This window comes from Heptranchias perlo, chromosome 1, assembly GCF_035084215.1.
Source record: "Heptranchias perlo isolate sHepPer1 chromosome 1, sHepPer1.hap1, whole genome shotgun sequence".
In the NCBI taxonomy this organism is placed as follows: domain Eukaryota; kingdom Metazoa; phylum Chordata; class Chondrichthyes; order Hexanchiformes; family Hexanchidae; genus Heptranchias; species Heptranchias perlo.
Window position 1 is genome coordinate 157,597,942 of NC_090325.1, and position 27,890 is coordinate 157,625,831.

Genomic DNA, 27,890 nt, shown 5'->3' on the forward strand with positions numbered 1-27,890 from the left:
TGCTTTTTGTGGTATACATTACCGATTTGGACTTAAACGTAGGGGGCATGATTACGAAATTTGCGGATGACACAAAGATAGGCCGTGTGGTTGATAGTGAGAAGGAAAGCTGTAGACTGCAGGAAGATATCAATGGAATGGTCAGCGGGGCAGAAAAGTGGCAAACGGAGTTCAATCTGGAGATGTGTGAGGTTCGGTGGTTAAGAAGGCATGTGAAAGCCGAGGCATAGAGTATAAAAGCAGGGATGTTATGCTGGAACTGTATAAAACACTAGTTAGGCCACAGCTTGAGTACTGCGTACAGTTCTGGGCACCACATTACAGGAAGGATGTAATTGCACTAGACAGGGTGCAGAGGAGATTTACGAGAATGTTGCCAGGATTGGAGAATTTTAGCTATGATGACAGATTGGATAAGCTGGGGTTATTTTCCTTGGAACATAGGAGGCTGAGGGGTGATTTGATTGAGGTGTACAAAATTATGAGGGGCCAAGATAGAGTGGATAGGAAGGACCTATTTCCCTTAGCAGAGGGGTCAATAACCAGGGGGAATAGATTTAAAGTGATTGGTAGAAGGATTAGAGCAGAAATGAGGAAAATGTTTTTCACCCAGAGTGTGGTGGGGGTCTAGAACTGAGAGGGCGGTAGAGGCAGAAACCCTCTACTCATTTAAAAAATACCTGGATGTGCACCTGAAGAGCCGTGACCTGCAGGGCTACGGACTAAATGTGGGAAAGTAGGATTAGGCTGGGTGGCTTGTTTCTCAGCTGGCGCGGACACGATGGGCTGAATGGCCTCCTTCTTTGCAGTAAATTTTCTATGATTCTATCAGCTGTCCTCCAGTTAAGTATTTTTACGCTTGATTGCCCTTTACACTGTTACTGTCCCAGTCTATATTGGGATAATTGAAATCCCCCATTATCACTACTCTGTAGTTCTTGCATCTTTCTGTAATTTGCCTGCAAATTTGCTCCTCTATCTCCTTCCCACTATTTCGTGGCCTATAGTATACACTCAGTAGCGTAATAGCTCCTCTATTGTTCCTTAATTCTAACCAAGTAGATTCTGTCTTTGACCCCAAAACTACATCATCCCTTTCCAGTGCTATAATAGTTTCTTCGATCAACGCTGCCACCCCCCAACTCCTTTCTTTCCTTCCCTATTTTTCCTGAATACCTTGTAGCCAGGAATATTAAGTACCCAATCCTTCCCTTCTTTGAGCCAGGTCTCTGTTATTGCCACTATATCATAGTCCCATCTGGCGACTTGAGTCTGCAGCTCACCAACCTTATTTACCGCACTACGTCCATTTACGCATATGCATTCCAAACTCATCTTAGATTGCTTTGCATTTGCCCCCTTTCTTATCCCTTCTATTTATGAACTCTTCTTTACTTTAGCGCCATTTGCTTCTCCCAGTCCTCTGTGCATCTTGTTTCTCCTCTCTAATGTTTCATCCTGGTGCCCATCCCCTTGCCAAATTAGTTTAAACCCACCCTCGCGGCACTCGTTAACCTCCCCGCGAAGACATTGCTCCCAGCTCTGTTGAGATGCAACCTAGTATGCATCCATCTTGAACGGACCCCTCCTGCCCCAGAACTGGTCCCAATTTCCCAAGAATCTGAAACCCTCCCTCCTGCACCATTACTGCAGACACGCATTAATCTATCTTATACTACTATTCCTAAACTCACTAGCACGTGGCACAGGGAGTAATCCAGAGATTACTACCTTTGAGGTCCTGCTTTTTAACTTCCTCCTTAGCTCCTGAAACTGACTGCACCACCTCAATCCTTTTTCTAACTATGTCAATGGTTCCCACATGGATCACTACTTCTAGCTGTGTTCCCCTTCCCCGCGTAGAATGTCCTGCGCCAGTTCAGTGATGTCCTTTACCCTGGCACCACCTCATGTCTGCGGTTGCAGAAACGCCTGTCTATCCCCCTGACTATCGAATTCCCTATAACAATGCGTTTCTACACTTTCTATGGAGCTGAGTCTCCTATGGTGCTGTAGATTTGCTTCTGACTGCATTCCCTGGAGGTGTCATCACCCTCACTTGTATTCAACACTGGTACTCCCAGAGGATTCCTGCACTGCCTGCCTGTTCCTCGTAGTCTGCCTGGTGGTCAACCACTCCCTCTCCTCCTGAACTCTCAGTAGCTGCGGGCTAGCCACCTCCTGAAACGTGCTATCCATGAAACTCTCAGCTTCCCGTATACACTGTAGCAACACCAGCCACCCCTCAAGCTCGGAAATTCTGAGCTGGAGATCGAGCAGTTAGTGGCATTTCCTGCTTGTGTGGTTTTCCAGGACACATGAAGTGTTCTGGAGTTCCCACATGGCACAGGACGAGTCCCAGCTATCCTGCATTTATTGAAAAGTTGTTAGAAGGGATCATTAAATACCTGTATGACCCACCTGGACAGAGTAGGCTTTATCAGAGACTCCCAACATGGCTTCTGGAAAAGAAAGTTATGTCTCAGTAACCTGGTTGAATTTTTAGGAGATAACTAGGTTGGGGGATGAATGCGTCGACATTATTTATTTTGACTTTCAGAAAACTTTTGACAAGGTACCGAACAATAGGTTACTTTAGAAGATAGAATAGGGATAGGAGGGCCGATCCTGGGTTGGGTACAAATTGGTTGTGTTCTCGCAGGCAGAGGGTTGTTACTACTGGTGGTTCTGTGCTGAAACTGGTTACTAGTGGAGCCCCGCAGAGATCTGTGTTGGGACCATTGCTCTTCATGATCGACGTTAACGGTATAGATGGTATCACGGGTACTGTCCGCGAGTTCACAGACGAAACAAAGATCTGCACCAGTATTAGGACCCTAGGTGAGAAAAAAACACTGCACCGTCATCTGGATACAATGGGGGAATTGGCCATTTAATGTAGATAAATGCAGTAACATGCATGTGGGCAGGGCTAACGTCAAGCATGCATATACCATGCTTGATACAGAATTGAAGTCTGTTGAGTGGGAAAGGGACCTAGGTGTTATAGTATATGATTCTCTGAAGGTGCAGGACCAGAGCCGTGAAGCTATTGTGAAGGCAAATAGAGTACGTGAGTGTTCTTAAACAGTAAGAATTGTTTAAATCTTACTCCTCCACTCGTATAACTTAAATAATTGGTCCGGGCCACTGAACTCATAGAAGCATAGAAAATTTATGGCACAGAAGGAGGCCATTCAGCCCATCGTGTCCGTGCTGGCTGAAAATGAGCCACCCAGCCTAATTCCACTTTCCAGCACTTGGTCCGTAGCCTTATAGGTTATGGCACTTCAAGTGCATATCCAAGTACTTTTTTAATGTGATGAGGATTTCTGCCTCTGCCACCCTTTCAGGCAGTAAGTTACAGACTGCTACTACCCTCTGGGTGAAAAAAAATTTCCTCAGCTCCCCACTAATCCCTCCACCAATCACTTTAAATCTATGTCCCCTGGTTATCAACCTCTCTGTTAAGGGAAATAAGTCCTTCCTATCCACTCTATCTAGGCCCTTCATAATTTTGTACACCTCAATTAAATCACCCCACAGGCTCATCTGTTCCAGAGAAAATAACCCTAACCTATACAATCTTTCCTCATAGTTAAAATTCTTCAGTCCTGGCAACATCCTCGTAAATCTCCTCTGTACCCTCTAGTGCAATTACATCCTTCCTGTAATGTGGTGACCAGAACTGTAAGCAGTACTCAAGCTGTGGCCTAACTAGTGTTTTATACACTTCTAGCATAACCTCCCTGCTCTTATATTCTATGCCTCGGCTAATAAAGGAAAGTACCCCTTATCTACCTATCCTGCTACCTTCAAGGATCTGTAGACATGCACTCCAAGGTCCCTCACTTCCTCTACACCTCTCAGTATCCTCCCATTTATTGTGTATTCCCTTGCCTTGTTTGCCCTCCCCAAATGCATTACTTCACACTTCTCCAGATTGAATTCTATTTGCCACTTTTCTGACCACCTGACCAGTCCATTGATTTCTTCCTGCAGTTTACAGCTTTCCTCCTCACTGTCAACCACACGGCCAATTTTTGTATCATCTGCAAACTTCTTAATCGTGCCCCCTACATTTAAGCCCAAATCATTAATATATACCTCAAAAAGCAAGGGACCTAGTACTGAGCCCTGCGGAACCCCACTGGAAACAGCCTTCCAATCACTAAAACACCCGTCGACCATTACTGTTTGCTTCCAGCCACTGAGCCAGTTTTGGATCCAACTTGCCACTTTCCCTTGGATCCCATGGGCTTGTACTTTTTTGATCAGTCTGCCATGTGGGACCTTGTCAAAAGCCTTGCTAAAATCCATGTAGACTACATCAAATGCACTACCCTCATTGACTCTCCTAGTTACCTCCTCAAAAAATTCAATCAAGTTAGTCAGACACGACCTCCCCTTAACAATCCATGTTGATTGTCCTTGATTAATCCGTGCCTTTCTAAGTGACAGTTTAACTTGTTCCTCAGAATTGATTCCAATAATTTGCCCACCACTGAGCTTAGACTGACTGGCCTGTATTTACTTAGTCTATTCCTCTCTTTCTTTTTCAACAATGTCACAACGTTAGCAGTCCTCCAATCCTGCGGCACCACGCCTATCTTGAAAGAGATAGTTTTATTTACCTATTTAAACTTAAATGCAACTACAATTTACTAGCAGTGATGAATTACATACATAGGTTTAATGCTGAACCACAGAGCGGCATTGCAAAGAGAGTGGATCGTGAACCGAGTGGGAACTTGAGAATTTGGTGAGAGGGGGACTCTGTTAAAGTAGTGGTGAATTGAAATTAAAATTTAGTTTAACTTTAAAACTTTAAAAGAAACTGCAAGTTAGTTAACAGTTAACAGTTAACAGAAACTGCAAGTCAGCGGCAGTTAACAGTTAACAGTCAATCAGGTGTAAGTGATTGCCTGAAAAGAGGGTAATTACTGTGAGTTCAAAGCTGCTTGAGCAGTTGTAGCTGCTGTTCTCAAAAGGTGTATAAAGTGAAAGGTTATCTGCTGAAGTATAGAGGGCTGAAGCAGAGAGCGGGCCTTGCAAAGAGAGTGGATCCTGAACTGAGTGGAAACTTCAGAATTTGGTAAGAGTGGGAATTAGGTGTAGAGGGGGAAGGAGGTGCTCAATTTTTTAAAATGCAAAAAAACCAAAACAGACTAAAAAGCAATTATCTATAAATAAATAGATAATTTAGTTGAGAGAAGTGGTGCTGAGCACCAGGGGAGGAGCCCATTCACTAAGAACAGAGAGAGGGACATCACAGTGAACAGAGAGGAGGAGCTCTGAGAGACCTGGAATAAAAGGGTAGGTTAATCGGAGTAAGCAAACAGTAAGTAAATTATTAATAATTGTGTATGTAAAAGGAGCTTAGAAAAAAAAGTTTCGAAATATAATGGACGAGCAGCTGAGACCCATTGCCTGCAACTCCTGTGCCATGTGGGAACTTCAGGATGCTTCATGTGTCCTGGAGTGCCACAAGTGCAGGAAATGCCTCCTGTTGTTGATCTCAAGGTGAGGGTTTCTGAGCTTGAGGGTACAGCTGGAGTCACTGCAGAGCATAAGGGAGACTGAAGGTTTCCTGGATCATACGTTCTAAGAGGTGGTCACCCCGCAGCCACAAAGAATTCAGGATAGCAAGTGGGTGGCCATCCGAAAGGGTAGGAAGAGGCAGGCACAGCAGGAATCTTTTGGGTGTGTGCCACTCTCAAACTGGCATTCAGCATTGAATACCAGTGAGGGTGATGACACCTTGAAAGAGTGCAGTCCTGAACATGGCACCATGGGGCAAAGGACTGCACAGGGAGGCACAGTGAAGTGTAGAAATGCAGCAGTCATAGGGGATTCGATAGTCAGGGGACAGACAGGCGTTTCTGTGACTGTCGATGTGAGTCCTGCATGGTGTGTTGCCTCCCTGGTGCCAGGATAAAGGACATCACTGAAAGGGTGCAGAACATTCTGCGGGGGGGAAGGGGAACAGCCAGAAGTCGTGGTCCATGTGAGTACCAACGACATAGGAAATAAAAGGGATAAGGTCCAGCGGCTAGAGTTTCAGGAGCTAGGGAGGAAGTTAAAAAGCAGGACCCTCAAAGGTAGTAATCTCTGGATTATTCCCAGTGCCATGTGCTAGTGAGCACAGAAATAGGAAGATAAGGTTGGTTAATGTGTGGCTAGAGACATGGTGCAAGAGCTTCAGATTCTTGGGGCATTGGGACCAGTTCTGGGGAAGGAGGAACCTGTTCAAGACGGACAGGTTGCACCTCAACAGAGACCAATTCCTCACACGGAGGTTCACTAGTGCTGTGGGGGAGGGTTTAAACTTATTTGGCAAGGGGATGGGCACCCAATGTAACATTAGAAAGGTGAAACAAGGTGCACGAAGGATTGGGAGAGACAGATAGCACCAGAGTAAGAAACAGTACAGTATTAGGTGAGATCAGACTAAGAGAATATAAGAAAGTCTAAGATAAGTTTAGAGTGCATGTGTGTAAATGCATGAATCATAGAATGATAGAAAGGTTACAGCACGGGAGGAGGTCATTTGGCTCATCGAGTCCAAGCCAGCACTACACGAGCAATCCAGCTAGTCCCACTCCCCCGCCCTATCCCCATAGCCCTGCAGATTTTTTCCTTTCAAGTACTTATCCAGTTCTCTTTTGAAGGCCATTATTGAATCTGCCTCCACCACCCCCTCGGGTAGTGCATTCCAGATCCTAACCACTCGCTGTGTAAAAACATTTTTCCTCATGTTACCTTTGGTTCTTTTGCCAACAACCTTAAATCTATGCCCTCTGGTTCTTGACCCTTCTGCCAATGGGAACAGTTTCACTCCATCTACTCTGTCTAGACCCTTCATATGGTAAATAAGGTTGGTGAGCTGCAAATAGCTACATGGGAATATGATGTAGTGGCAATAACGGAAACCGGCTCAAAAAAGGGCAGGATTGGGTACTAAATATTCCTGGATACAAGGTGTTCAGGAAAGATAGGGAAGGAAAAAAAGCAGGTGGATTGATTAAGGAGAATGTTGCAGTGCTGGAGAGAGAGGCTGTGCTTGAGTGGTCAAGGACAGAATCTATTCTGTTGGAGTTAAGAAACAAAAGAGATTACACTACTGGGTGTATTCTATAGGCCACCAACAAGTGGGAAGGATACAAAGGAGCAAATTTGCAGATGCAAGAACTATGGAGTAGCGATAATGGGGGACTTCAACTATCCAATGTAGACTGGGATAGTAATAGCGTAATGGGCAAGAGAGGGAGAAATTTCTGAAGTGTGTTCAGGAGAACTTTTTTGATCAGTGTGTTTCTGGCCCAATGAGGAAGGAGGCATTGCTGGATCTGGTTCTGGGGAATGAGGTGGGTCAAGTGGAGCAAGTGTCAATTGGGGAACATTTAGGGAACAGCGATCATAGAATCATAAGGTTTAGATTAGTTATGGAAAAGGACAAGGAGCAATCTAGAGTAAAAATAATTAATTGGAGGAGAGCCAATTTCAGTGGGTTCAGAACAGATCTGGCTCGGATAAATTGGAATCAAAGATTGGCAGGCAAAACTGTAATTGAACAATAGGCAGCCTTTAAAGAGGAGATGGTTTGGGTATAGTCTAGGTACATTCCCACAAGGGGGTAAGGCAGGGCAACCAAAGCCAAAGCTCCCTGGATGATGAAAGGGCTAGTGTAAGATGAAGCAGAAAAAGGTGTATGACAAATGTCAGGTTGATAATACAAGTGAGAACCAGGCTGAATATAGAAAGTACAGAGGAGAACTGAAAAAAGAAATGAGGGGCAAAGAGAGAGTATGTGAATAGACTGGCAGCTAACATGAAAGGGAAGCCAAAAGTCTTCAATAGGCATATAAATGGTAAACAGGTAGTAAGAGGAGGGGTGGGGCCGATTAGGGAACAAAATGGAGATCTACGCATGGAGGCAGAGGGCATGGCTGTGGTGCTAAATGAATACTTTGCATCTGTCTTTACCAAGGAAGAAGATGCTGCGAAAGTCACAGTAAAAGAGGAGGTAGTTGAGATACTCGATGGGCTAAAAACTGATAAAGGAGGTACTAGAAAGGCTGGCAGTACTAAAAGTTACCTGGTCCAGATGGGATGCATCCTAGGTTGCTGAGGGAAATTGCAGAGGTGCTGGCCATGATCTTCCAATCCTCCTTAAATATAGGGGTGGTGCCAGCGGGCTGGAGAATTGCAAATGTCACACCCTTGTGCAAAAAATGGTGTAAGGATAAACCCGGCAACTACAGGCCAGTCAGTTTGACCTTGGTGGTGTGGAAGCTTTTAGAAATGATAATCCTGGGACAAAATTAATAGTCATTTGGACAAGTATGGATTACTATTGGAAAGCCAGCACAGATTTGTTAAAGGCAAATTGTGTTTAAATAACTTGATTGAATTTTTTGATGATTAACAGAGAGGGTTGATGAAGGCAATGCGGTTGATGTGTATATGAACTTTCAAAAGGCATTTGATAAAGTGCCACATAATAAACTTGTCAGCAAAATTGAAGCCCATGGAATAAAAGGGGCAGTGGCAGCATGGATACGAAATTGGCTAAGTGACAAGAAACAGAATAGTGGTGAACGGTTGTGTTTCGGACTGGAGGAAGGTATACAGTGGTATTCCCCAGGGGTCGGTCCTAGGACCACTGTATTTTTTGATCTATATTAATGACTTGGACTTGGGTATAAAGGGCACGATTTCAAAATGTGTAGATGACACAAAACTTGGAAGTGTAGTAAATATTGAGGAGGATAGTAATAGACTTCAAGAGGATTTAGACAGGCTGGTGGAAAAGGCGGACACATGGCAGATGAAATTTAACGCAGAGCAGTGCAAAGTGATCCATTTGGGCAGGAAGAACAAGGAGAGGCAATATGAACTAAATGATACAATTCTAAAGGGGGTGCAGGAACAGAGACACCTGAGAGTATAAGCAGGATAGGTTGAGAAAGCGTTTAAAAAGCATACAGAATCCTGGACCTTTATAAATAGAGGCATAGAGTACAATAGCAAGGAAGTTATGTTGAACCTTTTTCAAACACTGGTTCGGCCACAACTGGAGTATTGTGTCCAATACTGGGCACCGCACTTTAGGAAGGATATGAAGGCCTTAGAGAGGGTGCAGAAAAAATTTCCTAGAATGGTTCCAAAGGTGAGGGACTTCAGTTACGTGGACAGACTGGAGATTTTGGGGGTGTTCTCCTTGTAGCAGAGTAGGTTGAGAGGAGATTTGATCGAAGTGTTCAAACTCATGAAGGGTTTAGATAAAGTAAATAAAGAGAAACTGTTCCCATTGGCAGAAGGGTTGAGAACCAGAGGACACAGATTTAAGGTGATTGGCAAAAGAACCAAAGGCGACATGAGGAAAACCTTTTTTACGCAACGAGTAGTTATGATCTGGAGTGTGCTGCCTGAAAGGGTGGTGCAAGCAGACTCAATCGTGGCTTTCAAAATGGAATTGGATAAATACTTGAAGGGAAAAAAATTGCAGGGTTACAGAGAAAGAGCAGGGGAATGGGCCTAACTGGATTGCTCTAACAACGAGCTGGCACGGACTCGATGGGCTGAATGGCGGCCTCCTGTGCTGTAACCATTCAATGATTCTATGAAAGGAATAGATAGGTTTAAAACAATAACAGCAATGATATGAGACATACATAGATTTATCTAAACATACAACCCTTAATATCTGTGCCTGAGGGAAGGTCTTCCTCTGTTAACACCCGCGTCACGGAGTTATGAGAATTCTAACTAACTGGGGTCAATGGCTGTTCTTATATTGGGTTTGTGTCCCAATTTCCACCCCCCCCCCCATCTTTACTCCTATAATGCACTTGCACACCGCCATCATTCTTAGTATAGAGATGTTTTCATTCACCAGACTAGGGATGTTGTTCTTAACTCTTTATCTGGATATGTACTGGTTGAGGAGGTATGATCTCATTCCCCAGACAATACACAAGGCTGTCTTTTAGCAGACCTTGAAGCTTGAAACTGATAACATAATCCCTTGGAAACTGCAAGTTTGCAATTTTCACAAAAGCTCTTCTTGTAGCTTTAGGTAATAAACACACCCCTGAGCCTTTGCGGCTCTCAGTTAGCCTATTTCCCGAAGCATGCTGGATAATGATACTGGATTACTTTCTCAGAGTACTAGGATGTTGCAAGGACAATTCATTATAAAGCTAAAAGAGCTACAGTGTCCTTGTACAAGACTTTACTTTGGGTGATGTGGAAGCCCTGATAAGGTTCGAAATAGGGCCACTAGAATGATCACTAGTTTAAAAGTACTTATCACGATAGGCTTAGAGAGCTGGGTCTTTTTGGTCTAGAAAAGCATGGACTTCAGGGAGATTTAATTGTCGTGTTTAAAATGATGAAAGGACGTGAGTGTGCCTATGCGGATCGGCGATTTGAACAAGATAGATTCGGGTAAACAAGGGGCCATGCATATAAGCAATGCAGGCATAGGATGTCAGGAGGTTTTTCTTTACGTAAAGGTTTGTCGAAACTTGGAACAAGTTATCCACTTATGTGGTAATTGTGGATTCCTTGAAGCAGTTCAAAAACTAGCTGGATGAGTCCTTTGCTGTGGCTAATATCACTGAGCAAAAGGATGATGGGATGTTGTGTATGTACCTCACGGCTGCTATAATCCCCTCGAACCTGTTTTGATCGCCTTTGAAGGTTGGAGAAGAATTTGAACCCTGAATTGATTTGGGGTTTTTTAATCTGGTTTTTGCCTCTTCCATGAGATTACATGACTACAAGTGGAAGGATATATCAGGAGTCATGACAGTTAGTTGCATCATGACTGTTTGGGACAAGACTGATGGAACAGTTGGTCTTTTCCTGTCTTCCTTTTCATATGTTTCTATGTAAGCTTAACTATAAAGTTGTCTTTTGTGCCTCTGAATAAATGAAGGCCTCAGAATCTCCTAAAAGGCTGGGCTTAAACTTGAAATTTTTGCCCAGAACTGTGATTCTGTTCAGCTAAAAGCAGGTTCTGCAGTCTGATTTCCCAATGTGCATCAGTAGCATTCAGTCAGTCCATGTGGTAGAGGCTGAAGAACAATATTCTATCAGTATCTGCTTGGTTGTTGTTCATCATTATTTGACGAATGGCTAGAAGACACATTTCAAAAGCTGTCTTCAGGTAAAAGGAACAGAGGCTGTGTGCATGCGCATGAGTTTGTGTGTGTGTCAAACTCACTCATATGGCACACGTGAAAATATGGGTCTGTGAACGTGTTACTAAAAGAAGGCCTTTAATACTGTTAGGGACTTAATTTTTTTTACCAAATTGGATGTGCCAGAATTTATGTCTACGTCGACATACATGGCATTTGGTATTAGTGTTCAGAGAAGGGTCTGGGATTTTGCATTTTTGTCAATATAAGTGGGACGTTGACAAAAATGAATGACATAAGTGGGTAGTACTGTATTTATTTATGCAGGTATGATACCTCTAGTAAAGCATAATTTTCCAGGAATCAATCTCAAAACAATTAATTAACTCAATTTTTGCAAAAATTATTAGAAAGTTACAAACCAATGCTGCCAGACCCAAATCGTCGCACCAATTTCCTTCCCCTTCCTCACTACTGACACACCTCAGAAATGTACCAGTAAGCAAAATCCCACATTCTGCAACACTTCCCCCCCCCCCCCCCCCCGCCCCACCATAATTCATCCAAATGATAGGTTTCATGTCAAATCTCAACACCCCCTCCCAAGTCTATGATCACCACCCAGTACTGCAAAACGTCATGACCTCCCCCACAGGGCTACTAAACACCAGAGGACCGATTTTAACTTGCAATTGCGGGTGCGTTGGGGGCGGGCTTCGAAAATCGGGAAAATCCCGAGCGGGTTCGGAAGCTGGCTCCAACCCGCCGACTTCCAGGGTTGCCACAGACGTGTGCGCACACGCTTCACGAATCCAGATGTCCTGCTGGCAATTAAAGCTGGCGGGACGATGGTTGAACCATTATTGACATTGTTGATCTTGTTTAAGTGTTAATTTTGTGGAGATTCAGACAGAGGTGCAATTTTAATTCAGCCTCAGCGTGTTTCCCGTGCTGTGGGAAACACTCCATGTTCAAGGAGACGTGTTTCAGGCAGCAGCCAGTTGGACATTTAAATGCCTGTTTGACAGATGGGGATAAAAGGTAAGTTATTGCAGCAGGGCACTCAGGTGTCTCAGACAAACTTTTGGCTGGAAGATCTTTGTGTTTAGGCTGAAAATTCTTGGTTTACACTCAGAATTCTTTTGTTTACACATATTTACCAACTTTTTGGACCCCCCTCAAACTGACACCATCTGGATTGGGGGGGCACCATGGCCGCATTCATCACTATATCCGAGGACAAGCAACATCACCATCCTCACCAGGCATGGCATGCGCTTCCGCCACTTGCAGCTCCACAACACAGTGCTACGCCACAGGGACCTGCACAAGAGCACAGAGGGCAACAACAGAGGGAGCACCGTCGCAGGAGGTGCTCCCCTCGCCACAGGGTCCACAGACCGAGGCTCAGCTTCCTCGACCTCTGAGGAACAGTGCATACGGAGGCTGAGAGTGAGTCGCCAGGTGGTCGCAGACATATGCAGCTTCCTTCGTACCAAGCTGCTCCCAGCTGGACCTGGCAGCATCTCATTACCCATTGCTGTAAAAATCACCACTGCCCTCAACTTTTTCGCCTCTGGATCACTCCAGGGTGCCACCGATGACATCGCCGGGTTCTCTGTCATCTGCACATAAGTGCATAAGGCAGGTCACCGCCTGCTTGGTTCGCAGGACCACGCAATACGTCACCTTCATCGTGGATGACCTCAGCCAGATGGAGAGGGCAGCGGGATTCTACTCGGTGGCTGGCTTCCCACGGGTGCAGGGTGCAATCGATTGCATCCATATAGCAATCCGAAGCCTCCACATGAGCCAGGACTCTTCATCAACAGAAAGGGGTATCACTCCATCAACACTCAGCTCATTTGTGACCACCGCAAAAGATTCCTTCACATGTGTGCCAGATTCCCTGGCAGCTGCCATGATTCCTTCATTCTGAGGGAATCCAATGTCCCGAGGCTCGTCCACGCACCGAGCACCCTTAAGAGCTGGCTCCTTGGGGACAAGGAATACCCCTGCACATGTGGCTCATGACACCTCTGAGGAACCCCATCACCGAGCAACAGCGTCGATACAACGACAGCCACACCTCCCTTAGGTCCACAATGGAGCATGCTATAGGGCTGCTCAAGATGCGATTTTAGGTGCCTTGATTGTTCTGGGGGAGCGCTTCAAAACGCACCAGACAGAGTTGGACGCATTATCGTAGTGTGTTGTGTCCTGCACAACATGGCACAACAGAGAAGGGTGCCGCTTGAGGAGACCCCATCCACATTGAGGAGGAGGAGGAGGAGGAGGAGGACGACGAACCCATGGCCAGAGCAGCGGCTCACCTGGCTGCTCATGAGACCAGGGAGTCACTGATATGTGAACGGTTCTCCTAACATCAAAGTGTGAAGTGTCTAGTCTTCAGACTACCTGGAAAGAGCAGCGCCCACACTAGCTGCCCCCCCCCCCACCACCACCACCACCTGCACAAAACAGTCCTGCAACTAGACATACACCCGCTATAAAGTGACCCAATGGGTGGCATCAAGTGTCGTCGCTCATGAAAGGGCCCTATCACAAAAGCCAGTCGAGAATGGGCAAGGTGTGGCAGTAGTGGTGAGAATGATAACATTTAATATGAATATAACAAAAACCAAATATAAATGGACAACATGACAGTCTGTCAGACACCCTTGTGCACACCCTTTGTGCTCACAAACCCTTAGCGTTTCTCTTCCTACCGCTTCTACATGGTGCATCCCTGTGGCTTGAGCAGGTTGCTTATGTTCATGCCCTGACTGCTTAGATGCTTTCGGCCTACGTCCTCTGGAGCCCGTGAGAGTCCCTCCAAAGACTGGTCCACTTGCACCTATGCAGGGTCAGACTCAGCCACCTGGAGAGGAAGCAGCATTGCGGGTACTGGTTGAGAGAGGGGCAATGGGTGAGACGTGGGAGCGCTTTGAGTGGCGTCCCCACTTCCATGGTCTCCTTTCGCCATCATCCCTCCCCTGGGCAGGGCCACATCACTCCTACCACCCTGCTGGAGAACAGTGTGGTGGACATGTGTGATGCCTTGTAAGGCCACTTCTAAAGTATCTGTCCGCCTGTTTAAGGCGGCAGAATATTGTTCACCAAGTCCGAATGACCATTGTCAGGGCCTGAATGGACTCATTTATGAGCCGAGCTTGAAGCTCAACGGAGGCTGCCATTCTTTCCATCACAGATATTCCCGCATTTACCCGTGCCACCTGATGCAAGAATTGGACTCCTCTATCCTCTGCACTGTTGTGAAGAGGGCGCGTGGCACCTGTGCCAATACCTCGCAAATGTGCTGCTGTCCCTTGTTCATTTCCTTTTAAAGGATGGCCCTTGGGGTTCAGCATCTGCGTCCTGCTGAGCAGAGCCTGGAGAGGAGTGCGCCCACCGACGCGGACTCTCTGCAGCTGCCCCTGCCGCCATTGTCTGTTCATAGTCACTTGTGTGTGGTGACTCACCAGGTGCCAACCCAACTGACTACTGGAAGCCACCGAGGTGTTCAACATGGCAAGCATTGTTAAGATCAGTTCATGTTGTGTGAGATGAATGTTAAAGTTATGTCACCAGGCTTTTGTGGGGTGCCAATCTTGGCATCCCCGACGGACAGGCACTCGAGGGTGAGGGTGTGGCTGTTCTGCAGCACCTCCTGCTCCGCGTCTGTGAGGACTACTATTTGTTGTGGCCCCACTCCAGTCCTCTCCCTCTCACATGCATTTTGCGCGCTCTTCTCCTAGAAGGGGAGAAAGTACAGATGTGTGAGTGATGGTGAAGTAGCCAGCCGATGAATGCATTGCTTTGGGTGAGGCTGACCATGAAAGAGATGCATCAGAGGGTGAGGTATGAGACAGAGTCATCACATTGGATGAGGATTGGGGTGAGTGGTAGTGATGGGGTGATTAATGGGGAGGGGAGGAAATGCAGGTAAGTTGAGGATGAGCCACTGGGTGTGAGGAGTGATATCTTGGCAGATTAGAATGAGTTGGGGGAGGTGGTGGCAGCGACGTGGAACACTGAATGCAGGAGAATCAGTAAGTGTACTCATTTTTGCTGACCTAGTTAGGTCATTGAAGCGCTTCCTGCACTGGACCCAGGATATGTTGCTGCTGCTGCTGCTTGAGCCAGGCTTTCTTGGTGGCAGAGGCAGGGCACTTCCTTCTGTCCACGAGGTAAAACACTTCCCTCCTCCTCCTCAGCCCGGCCAGTAGCTGCTGCAGTGAGGCATCATTAAACCTTGGAGCAGCCTTGCCCCTGTGCTGCTCCATTGTGTCCTTTTTGGTGCTTGCTGCAGCAAAAGGCTTTGGAGCAGTGGCCCTTTAAATAGAGCCGCTCCAGCCTACAGTCTGTCATGCAGGTGTGCAGTCCGCCTGCTGCACAACTTTTGGATGGAAAGCCACCAATTAACTCGCGATCGCGTAGGAAACGGTAAGATTTTATTAGTCGGGTTACCCGCACGCCCATTGACTTCCCCCCCGCCGCCCTTTGAAGATCGAGCCCCGGGTATCTACCTCTATCTGGCACAGCCAGAGTATCGGCTTGCTTTCTATACTCAGCTTTTAAAAAGTTATGGAATGAAAATGAAATAGTTATTTAATAAAGGAATATATATAAAGCCCCTCAAGTATAAGTATAAGAATATTCAAGGCCACTGATTTACAGTTTTCACAGAAAATGAACAATCATGGAATTCAATCCTGAAAACACTGATGAAAATCTGAGAATACCATGCAATAAAAATAGATTCGTGTTATTCACTCACCACAAATCAGTGGCCCTATTTTCATACATTGTACATTACAATAAAAAGGTGTTACATCATGTAAAAAGAGTATCTTCCAACTTTCAACAATCTTAAAGCATCTAAACAGAGTTAAATACAAAGAACAGCTAAAGAAAACGAAGGTTGCTATTAGATCAGCTAAAAGCTTAATTGAAAAGAAGTTGTCGACATTTGTAACGGGAAAAGCTTTTTCAGTTATGTGAAGAGTCAGGACTGTCAACGACTGTATTGGACCATTGAAGGATACTCAAGGACAGGTTACAAAGAACTTACTGGGTATGGCAGAAATATCAAATGAGTACTTTGCATCGGTCTTCACTCTGGAAGACGATGCTCGACTGCTACAATTTAATGTTAATAAAATTAGTAATATTAATATAGATTAACATATTGTTTAAGATAAAATTACGAACCTAAAAATAGATAGAGCAGCCGGGCCGGATGATATCCACCTGAGGGTCCTCAGGGAGATGGGACATGAATTTAGATTTGAGGTTAGGATCAGATCAGCCATGATCTTATTGAATGACGGAGCAGGCTCGAGGGGCTGATTGGCCTACTCCTGCTCCTATTTCTTATGTTCTTATGTGCTGTGCGCACCCTTGCCCATGTTTTTAATAGCTCACTGCACTCTGAGACGGTTCCTGTTGACTGGAAAGAGGCTAATGTAGTCCCTATCTTCAAAAAAGAAGACAAGATGGACCCGGGTAACTATAGGCCCATTAGTTTGACATCAGTAATAGGAAAGATGCTTGAAGGAATCATTAGGGATGTAATATATGATCACTTGGATAGAGAGGGACATACTGGGGACACCCAACATGGCTTCAAAAAAAGGTCATGTCTAACAAATTTGATTACAGTTTTTGAAGAAGCTACTAAGATGTTGGGGTAGGGAAGCCAAGTAGACATCGTCTATCATAGAATCATAGAAATTAATGGCACAGAAGGAGGCCATTCAGCCCATCATGTCTGTGCCAGCCGAAAAAGAGCTATCCAGCTTAATTCCACTCTACAGCACTTGGTCCGTAGCCCTGTAGGTCACAGCACTTCAAGTGCAAACCCAAGTACGTTTTACATGAGTTGAGGGTTTCTACCTCTACCATCCTTTTCAGGCAATGAGTTCCAGACCCCTACCACCCTCTGCTCCCTTCTAATCCTTCTACCAATTACTTTAAATCTATGTCCCCTGGTCACTGACCCTTCAGCTAAGGGAAATAAGTCCTCCCTATCCACTCTATCTCGTCCCATCATAATTTTATATACCTCAATTAAATCTCCCCTCAGCCTCCTTTGTTCCAAAGAAAACAACCCTGCCTATACAATCTTTTCTCATATCTAAAATTCTCCAATCCTGGCAACATCCTTGTAAATTTCCTCTGTACCCTCTCGAGGGCAATCACATTTTTCCTGTAATGTGATGACCAGAACTCTACGCGGTACTCAAGCTGTGGCCTAACCAATGGTTTATACTTTTCTAGCATAAGCTCCCTGCTCTTATATTCTATGCCTTGGCTAATAAAGGAAAGTATCCCGTATGCCTTTTTAACCACTTTATCTACCTGTCCCGCTACCTTCAGGGATCTGTGGACATGCGTTCCAAGGTCCCTCTGTTCCTCTACACCTCTCCGTATCCTCCCATTTATTGTGTATTCCCTTGCCTTGTTCGTCCTCCCCAAATGCATTACCTCATGTTTCTGGATTGCATTCTATTTACCACTTTTCTGCCCACCTGATCAGTCCATTGATATCTTCCTGCGGTCTACAGCTTTCCTCCTCACTATCAACCACACAGCCAATTTTTGTATCATCTGCAAACTTCTTGATCAAATCCAAATCATTAATATGTACCATAAAAAGCAAGGGACCTAGTACTGAGCCTTGTGGGACCCCACTGGAAACAGCCTTCCAGTTGCAAAAACACCCATCAACCATTACCCTTTGCTTCCTGCCACTGAGGCAATTTTCAATCCAACTAGCCACTTGGATCACTTGGACGCTTACTTTTTTGACCAGTCTGCCATGTGGGGCCTTGTTAAAGTCTACTTAGACTTCCAAAAAGCTTTCGACAAGATACCACACAAGATTGAAGCTTCCGGTATTAGTGGTAATGCATTGAGCTGGATTGAGAACTGGCTGGAAGGATGTAGGCAGAAAGTGATTATAGATGAATCTGGATTTGTTTGTAGACCAATGGTAATCTGATTTGTTACCAGTGGTATCCCACACAGATCGGTGTTGGGACTTTTGTTCTTTACTATTTTTATTAATGATCTAGATGTTGGTGTTGGGGGTATGACCTGCAAATTTGCAGATGATACCAAGATCTGTGCGAGTGTCAGGATTGTAGATGCTGCTTGACTGCTTCAGTTGAGACCAGTGGTGAGAGGGTGGAGAGAGTGAGAAAGGGAGAGAGCAGATAAAAGGAGGAGCGGGCAAGCAGGTAAAAGAAACAACCTAAAGTGACGTCAACACAAGGGACTGAGTTAATTGGTGAGTAGCTGCTGAGCTTTTTTTTTGTTTCTTGTAGGCTTAGTAGTAATCTAATAAATAGAGGCATGGCAGGGCACCTCAGTCCCATTGAATGCACATCCTGTGCCATGTGGGAATGCCAGGATGCTTCTCGTGTCCTGGTCATGTCATCAGCTGGAGGAGCTCGAGCTCCAGGTTTCGGAGATTGAGCTCCAGGTTTCGGAGCTTGAGCAGCAGCTGGTGTAATTGCACTGTATCCATGAGGCTGAGCGCTACATGGATAGCACGTTTCTGGAGGTGGTCACCCTGCAGCTTAGCAGTGTGCAGGCAGATAGGGAATAGGTGACCGCCAGACAGACGAGGAGGACTAGGCAGGTGTGCAGGAGTTCCCTGAGTGCATATCACTCTCTAACTGGTAATACTGGTGAGGGAGAGGGTTCCTCTGGGGAGTGCAACCAGAGCCAAGTCCACAGCACCATGGGTGGCTCAGCTGTACGGGGTGGGGGGGGGAGGAGAAAGGTCAGGAGAGCAATAGATAGGGGATTCAATAGTTAGGGGAACAGACAGGCATTCTGCAGCCGCAGAGGTGATTCCAGGATGGAATGTTGGTTCCCTGGTGCCAGGGTCAAGGATGTCACTGAGCGGCTGCAGAACATTTTGAGGGGGGAGGGTGAACAGCCAGAGCTCGTGGTCCATATTGGTACCAATGACATAGGTAGAAAGGGGGATGAGGTCCTGCAGGCAGATTTTAGGGAGCTACTAAAGAGATTAATAAGCAGAACCTCAAGTGTAGTAATCTCCGGATTACTCCCAGTGCCATGCGCTAGTGAGTATCGAAATAGGAGGATAGTGCAGCTGGAGAGATGGTGCAGTAGGGAGGGCTTTAGTTTCCTGGGGCATTGGGACTGGTTCTGGGGGAGGTGGGACCTGTACAAGCCGGACGGGTTGCATCTCAACAAGGCTGGGACCAATATCCTTGTGGGGAGTTTTGCTAGTGCTGTTGGGGAGGGTTTAAGCAGGGGGATGGGAAGTTTGCAGATGATACAAAAATTGGCCGTGTAGTTGATGGTGAGCAGAAAAGCTGTCGACTGCAGGAAGATATCAATGGATTGGTTAGGTGGGCAGAAAAATGGCAAATGGAATTCAATCCAGAGAAGTGTGAGATAATGCATTTGTGGAGGACAAACAAGGCAAGGGAATACACAATAAATGGGAGGATACTGAGAGGTGTAGAGAAACAGAGGGACCTTGGAGTACATGTCCACAGATCCCTGAAGGTAACAGGGCAGGTAGATAAAGTGGTTAAGAAGGCATACGGGATACTTTCCTTTATTGCCAAGGCATAGAATATAAGAGCAGGGAGGTTATGCTAGAACTGTGTAAAATGCTAATTAGGCCACAGCTTGAGTACGGCATACAGTTCTGGTCACCACATTACAGGAAAGATGTGATTGCACTAGAGAGGGTACAGAGGTGATTCACGAGGATGTTGCCAGCATTGGAGAATTTTAGCTGTGAGGAAAGAATGGACAGGCTGGGGTTGTTTTCACTGGAACAGAGGAGGCTGAGGGGTGATTTTATTGAGGTATATAAAATTTTGAGGGGCCTAAATAGAGTGGATGGGAAGGACCTATTTCCCTTAGCGGAGGGGTCAGTGACCAGGGGGCATAGATTTAAAATAATTGCTAGAAGGATTAGACAGGAGCTGAGAAGAAATTTTTTCGTCCAGAGGCCTGAAAGGGTGATAGAGGCAGAAACCCTCAACTCATTTTAAAAAGTACTTGGATGTGCACTTGTAGTGCCATAAACTACAGGGTTACGGACCAAGTCCAAGTGCTGGAAAGCGGGATTAAGCTGCATAGCTCTTTTTCGGCCAGCATAGACATGATGGGCCGAATGGCCTCCTTCAGTGCCACAACTTTCTATGATTCAAGCGGATCTTGATGGGGGTCTGGGCTTGAGACTAGCAAATGTTCAATATGGAGAAGTGCAGTGTTATGCATGTGGGCAGGACAAATGCTGAACATACATACACCCTTCAGAGAAAAGCATTAAAGCAGGTGGAGAAAGAAAGAGATCTGGGCATTCTAGTGCCTAGGTCTCTGAAAGCTCATGCGCAATGCCATTAAGTGATAGCTAGAGCCAGTAGGGTATTGGAGTGCATTTATAGGACAATAGACTATAAGACAAAGCATACTATTTTGTCCTTTTACAAGACATTGGACAGGCCTCATTTGGAATACTGTGTCCAGTTTTGGTCTCCTCACATGGTGGGTGATATTGAGGCTTTGGAAAGGGTGCAGAGGGAAGGCCACTTGATTAATTCCCAGTTTAAAGCATCTCTGTTATCAAGATAGGCTAAAAGAGATTGGATTCTACACTTTAGAGGAGGGTAGACTTAGCAGTGATCTGATTGAGGTTTATAAGATGTTGAAAGGAGTAGATTGTGTTCCAGTTGACAGCTTGTTCCAATTAAATACTTTAGGGAGGACCAGGGGTCACAATTTTAAGTTGTACAAGATCTAGGTTAGATGTAAGGAGGTGGTTCTTTTCCCAGAGAATAATGAACCTCTGGAACAGACTGCTAGCTCATGTGGTGGATGCCGATTCACTGAATTCCTTCAAGCGAGATCTGGCTGGGTCAGAGATCACCTCTTAAAAAAGGGAGGTAATGTAATGCATAGAATTCAGGGCCAGAGTGACCTCTTGGTCTTGTTTTGATCGGCAAAGTGCTTGGAGAGGAATTTCCCAGATTTTTATCCCCCCAACTGGCCGGGATTTTTGTCTTTTTTTTGCCCCTCCCAGGAGATCACATGGCATGGGGTGAGGAGTATATACATTGTGATACACAAGGTATCATGATTGTGTGGGACAGGCTGGATGGATTAGAGGGTCTTTTCCCGTCCGTCATTGTTCGTAAGTCACCATGAGCAACACCACGGAAGATCTGCTTGTTTAAACAAAATGAGTAGAAATCAACTAGATGGATCATAGTCTTTCATAGCCATATGTTGTTAATCTGTCCTGAAGCACAATAGGAGGAAGCACTGATTATATCATTCCTCTTGTTCCTGCTGTTTTGTAGGAGAGGAGACAAAGAGTTCTCTTCTGGATGAACCTCCCAAACCAAAGCCTCGCCCGCGTCTTCTGAAAAAGCAAAGTAACCTTGTACAGGACAATGAATTGGAGAAACTGGATGAGAAAACTTACAACAGTCTGTCAACATCGTGCTCAAAACTTTCTTCAGCTATCAACAAGCACACTTTGTCAAAAACAAAAATGCACTCCAGAAGCCCCAGTCCTGAGGTAATGTGAATAAATAGAGTTGCATTGATTTATTTTGCCTTATATGTGCTGGATTCCAATTCTTGATTGGAATTGGGGGGGGAGGGGTAATTTTACTAGTTCATGTTGACATCTGGGATCCTTTCCCATCTGCAGCACTAATCAAAAAATTTGGTTGCGCATTGCCTGTGATTTTCCAAACCAGTTACTGACAGTATGCACAAAATTTGTAGTACCAGTGTGCAAGATTCACTGTTGCCTTTGTAAAATTGCTCACCTAGTATTTTGATTAAACTTTGATTTGACACATCCATCCAAAATTAAATGGATGCAGCAATGATGGTAAATAAATCACATGAATGTTGGATATCTGAAATAAAAACAGAAAATAAAATTTAGCTGATAACCTGCCTCTTGCAGATGCTGAGTAACGTTTCAGGTGGGACCCTTCATTAGAACTGACCAGTCAGCTATCTTTTTTTTTAAAAAGGCCCTTTGTGGGACTAATTAAAATAGAAGAGTGGGGAGCACATCCGGTAAAAGTCAAGTTCAAATATTCTAACTACTTTCACAAAGAAGAAGCTAGTCCAATCAATATAATCTATAAATTCTTTTTATATAAGCATAAGCGGTAATTTTCCGACTTTGCACTGCCAGTGTGGGAACCTTGTCTGGAGCTCAAAGATGTCCATATGGATCTGAAGATGTGAAAACATAATGGCCCCAATTTTATCTTGTTCCCCTGGGACCACCCAACTTGACTTTAGCTACTATTAGAAGTGGTTTCCATCCCCACAGTGCAGCCCTGCTGCACCAAAGAATCAAAAAATGGACTTAATTGAAATCATAGAATCATAGAATGGTTACAGCACAGAAGGAAGCCATTGAGCCCATGCGTGCTCTTTGTAAGAGCAATCCAGTTAGTCCCAGTCAGTCCCATTTCCCCGTAGCCCTGCAATTTTTTCCCTTCAAGTATTTATCCAATTCCTTTTTGAAAGCCACGATTGAATCTACTTCCACCAGCCTTTCAGGCAGCGCATTCCAGATCATAACTGCTCGTGCGTAAAAAAAAGTTTCTCCTTTGGTTCTTTTACCAATCACTTTAAATCTGTGTCCTCTGGTTCTTGACCCTACCACTAATGGGAACAGTTTCTTTTTATTTACTTTATCTAAACCCTTCATGAGTTTGAACACTTCTATCAAATCTCCTCTTAACATTCCCAGCTGTAAGGAGAACAACCCCAGCTTCTCCAGCCCATCCATGTAACTGAAATCCCTCAAAGAATCATAGAAAATTAACAGCACAGAAGGAGGCCATTCGGCCCATTGTGTCCACGCCAGCTGGGGAACGAGCCACCCAGCCTAATCACACTTTCCCGCATTTGGTCCGTAGCCCTGCAGGTCACGGCTCTTCAAGTGCACATCCAGGTATTTTTTCAATGAGTTGAGGGTTTCTGTCTCTACCACCCTCTCAGGCAGTGAGTTCCAGATCCCCACCACCCTCTGGGTGAAAGAATTTTTCCTCATTTCTGCTGTCATCCTTCTACCAATCACTTTAAATCTATGCCCCCTGGTTATTGACCCCTCTGCTAAGGGAAATAGGTCCTTCCTATCCACTCTATCTAGGCCCCTCGTAATTTTGTACACCTCTATCAAATCACCCCTCAGCCTCCTCTGTTCCAAGGAAAACAACCCCAGCCTATCCAATCTGTCATCATAGCCAAAATTCTTCAGTCCTGGCAACATCCTCGTAAATCTCCTCTGCACCCTCTCTAGTGCAATTACATCCTTCCTGTAATGTGGTGACCAGAACTGTGCGCAGTACGCAAGCTGTGGCCTAACTAGTGTTTTATACAGTTCCAGCATAACATCCCTGCTTTTATATTCTATGCCTCGGCTAATAAAGGAAAGCATTCCATATGCCGCCTTAACCACCTTATCTACCTGTCCTGCTACCTTCAGGGATCTGTGGACATGCACTCCAAGGTCCCTCATTTCCTCCACACCTCTCAGTATCCTCACATTTATTGTGTATTCCCTTGCCTTGTTTGCTCTTCCCAAATGCATTACCTCACACTTCTCCGGATTGAACTCTGTTTGCCACTTTTCTGCCCATCTGACCAGTCCATTGATATCTTCCTGCAGTCTACAGCTTTCCTCCCCACTATCAACCACATGGCCTATCTTTGTGTCATCCGCAAGTTTCTTAATCATGCCCCCTCTGTTTATGTCCAAATCGTTAACGTATACCACAAAAAGCAAAGGACCTAGTATCGAGCCCTGCGGCACTCCATTGGAAACAGCCTTCCAGTCGCAAAAACACCCGTCGACCATTACCCTTTGCTTCTTGCCACTGAGCCAATTTTGGATCCAATTTGCCACATTCCCTTGGATCCCGTGGGCCTTTACTTTTTCGACCAGTCTGCCGTGTGGGACCTTGTCAAAAGCCTTGCTAAAATCCATGTAGACTACATCTGTTGTGCTATCCTCATCGATCCTCCTTGTCGTCTCCTCAAAAGAAAATTCAATCAAGTTAGTCAGACACGACCGCCCCTTAATAAATCCGTGCTGACTGTCCTTGATTAGTCCGTGCCTTTCAAAGTGACAGTTTATCCTGTCCCTCAGAATTGTTTCCAATAATTTGCCCATCATCGAGGTTAGGCTGACTGGTCTGTAATTACTCGGTCTATCCTTCGCTCCCTTTTTAAACAATGGTACAACGTTAGCAGTCCTCCAATCCTCCGGCACTACGCCTGTATCCAGTGAAGTTTGGAAAATGATTGTTAAAGCCTCCGCTATTTCCTCCCTGGCTTCTTTTAACAGCTTGGGATACATTTCATCCAGCCCTGGTGATTAATCCATTTTCAAAGATGTTAATCCCCTTAATACTTTCTCTCTCTCTCTATGTTTATCCCATCCAATATTTCACACTCCTCCTCCTCAACTTCAATTCCTGCATCATCTCTCTCCTTTGTGAAGACAGATGCAAAGTATTCATGAAGTTTACCACATATAGGGCTCAATATTAGCACCCGCGATCGGGTGCGTTCCTGGCGGGGGGGCCACGAAAATCAGCGATTCCCGGGGCAGGTTGGGAGCCCGGCTCCAACCCGCCCACGTCCGGGTTTCCCACAGACGTGCTGACATGCGCGCGCAGCCCCCGCATGTGGGACTCCCGCCGGCAATTAAAGCTGGCGGGGTGCCACTTAAGGTATATATTTTGGTATTTCAGGTCGTTTACAGACCTGATTAACGAGATATTTTAGAAGGGTTGGGATTTTACAAACAACTGGGACTGTTTCCCGTACTGGGTGAAAAACTCCCAGTTCAAATGGACGTGTTGCAGCCATCAGCCTGTGGCAGCTGCAAAGGTCCATTTGACGGGTAGGGGGAGACCCTCACTCATTGCAGGAGGCCACTCTGTCACTTTGGACAAAGTCTGGCCTCTACCACCCTCCTCCTAACAATAAAATTCACCAACCTGCACACTTACCCCGTGTCCAGACACATGTACCTACCTTGCGGACCCCCTCAGATGCATATCTTCCAGATGGGGGTCGCCGTAGCTGCAGTCATGACCTCCTCGGAGGGCGAACAGCATCACCGGCCAGGCCATCCACCTCTGACACGTGGACCTCTCTGAGCAGCCGTGCACACAGAGGCTCAGTGTCACGCGACATGTAGTCGTGGACATCTGCAGCCTCCTTCATGCCGAGCTGCTCCCGGCTGGCCCGAGCACCATCTTCTTACCTGTCGCTGTCAAAGTCACCACTGCCCTCAACAACTTCTCCTCCGCATCCTTCCAGGGTGCCACCGGGGACATCGCCGACGTCTCTCAGTCGTCTGCACAAAAGAGCCCTGCAAATACACCTACACCTAAACCCACACTGCAGTGACACAATGGGTAGCATCAGTTGTGGGTCTTCATTGTGATCCTCAGAAAAGGGCATTATTGCACAAACCAGACAAGATTCGCAAAGACATGGAAGAAGTGGTGACAATATAATATGTAATGTGAGTTGGTCAGAAATTAAATATAAGTAAAAACCATGACAAACCCTCAAACACCCTTGTGCATCCCCTTCATGCTCACGACACGTTTGCCTTACGCTGCCTACTGCTGGGTGAGTGGGTGGAGATTTGGCAGATGCAATACAATATTGGAAAATGTGAGGTTATGCACTTTGGCAGGAAAAATCAGAGAGCAAGTTATTATCTTAATGGCGAGAAACTGGAAAGTACTGCAGTACAAAGGGATTTGGGGGTCGGAGTGCAAGAAGATCAAAAAGTTAGTATGCAGGTGCAGCAGGTGATCAAGAAGACCAACGAAATGTTGGCTTTTATTGCTAGAGGGATAGAATATAAAAACAGGGAGGTATTGCTGCAGTTAGATAAGGTATTGGTGAGACCACACCTGGAATACTGCATACAGTTTTGGTCTCCATACTTAAGAAAAGACATACTTGCTCTCGAGGCAGTACAAAGAAGGTTCACTCGGTTAATCCCGGGGATGAGGGGGCGGACATATGAGGAGAGGTTGAGTAGATTGGGACTCTACTCATTGGAGTTCAGAAGAATGAGAAGCGATCTTATTGAAACATATAGGATTGTGAAGGGGCTTGATCGGGTGGATGCGGTAAGGATGTTCCCAAGGATGGGTGAAACTAGAACTAGGGGGCATAATCTTAGAATAAGGTGCTGCTCTTTCAAAACTGAGATGAGGAGAAACTTCTTCACTCAGAGGGTAGTAGGTCTGTGGAATTTGCTGCCCCAGGAAGCTGTGGAAGCTACATCATTAAATAAATTTAAAACAGAAATAGACAGTTTCCTAGAAGTAAAGGGAATTATGGGTTACGGGGAGCGGGCAGGAAATTGGACATGAATTTAGATTTGAGATTAGGATCAGATCAGCCATGATCTTATTGAATGGCGGAGCAGGCTCGAGGACCGATTGGCCTACTCCTGCTCCTATTTCTAATGTTCTTATAATCTTTTATGTGGCACCTTGTCGAATGCCTTTTGGAAGTCTAAATACACTACGTCCACTGGTTCCCCTTTATCCACCCTGTACGTTATGCCCTCAAAGAACTCAAGCAAATTTGTCAGACATGACTTCCCCTTTATAAAGCCATGCTGACTTTGTCCTATTAAATTATGTTTATCCAAATGTTCTGCTACTGTCTCCTTAATAATAGACTCCAAAATTTTACCCACCACAGATGTTAGGCTAACTGGTCTATAATTTCCAGCCTTCTGCCTACTACCCTTTTTAAATAAGGGTGTTACATTAGCAGTTTTCCAATCTGCCGGGACCTTTGCCGAGTCCAGGGAATTTTGGAAAATTATTAACAAAGCATCCACAATCCCTACTGCTACTTCCCTCAAGACCCTTGGATGTAAGCCATCAGGTCCAGGGGATTTATCCGCCTTGAGTCCCATTATTTTACTGAGTACCATCTCCTGAGTGATTTTAATCGTATTTAGCTCCTCCCCCCCTAGAGCTCCCTGTTTGTCCAGTGTTGGGATATTCTTAGTGTCCTCTACCATAAAGACTGAAACAAAATATTTGTTCAGCATTTTTGCCATCTCCATGTTTCCCACTATTAATTTCCCGGTCTCATCCTCCAAGGGACCTATGTTTGCCTTAGCCACCCTTTTTCTTTATATATAACGATAGAAACTCTTGCTATCTGTTTTTATATTTTTTGCTAATTTATTTTCATAATCTATCTTCCCTTTCTTAATCAATCCTTTCGTTACTTTTTGCTGTCTTTTGAAGACTTCCCAATCTTCTATCATCCCACTAAGTTTGGCGACCTTATATGTCCTTGTTTTTAGTCGGATACTATCCTTAATTTCTTTATTTAGCCATGGATGGCTGTCATTTCTTTTTCACCCTTTTTTCCTCAGTGGAATATATTCTTTTTGAAAGTTGTAAAATAACTCCTTAAATGAACACCACTGCTCATGTACCATCTTACCCTTTAATCTATTTTCCCAGTCCACTTTAATCAATTCCGCTCTCATACCATCATAGTCTCCTTTATTCAAGCTCAGTACGCTTGTTTGAGAACCAACCTTCTCACCCTCTAATTGGATATGGAATGTAACCATGTTATGGTCACTCATTCCAAGGGGATCCTTAACTAGGACATTATTAATTAATCCTGGCTCATTACACA

General features: G+C 45.2%; 1 protein-coding gene across 7 annotated transcripts in view; it reads left to right on the forward strand.

Moving 5' to 3' along the window:
* The window catches only part of map9 (microtubule-associated protein 9), a 232,424-nt gene that overhangs the window by 102,090 nt on the left and 102,444 nt on the right, over positions 1-27,890 (forward strand). For all 7 annotated transcript variants that reach the window (XM_067992825.1, XM_067992841.1, XM_067992820.1 and 4 more), the window contains one exon: positions 21,509-21,729. In XM_067992825.1, coding sequence (XP_067848926.1) covers positions 21,509-21,729 — 221 coding nt within the window. The remainder of the gene's footprint in view (positions 1-21,508; positions 21,730-27,890) is intronic.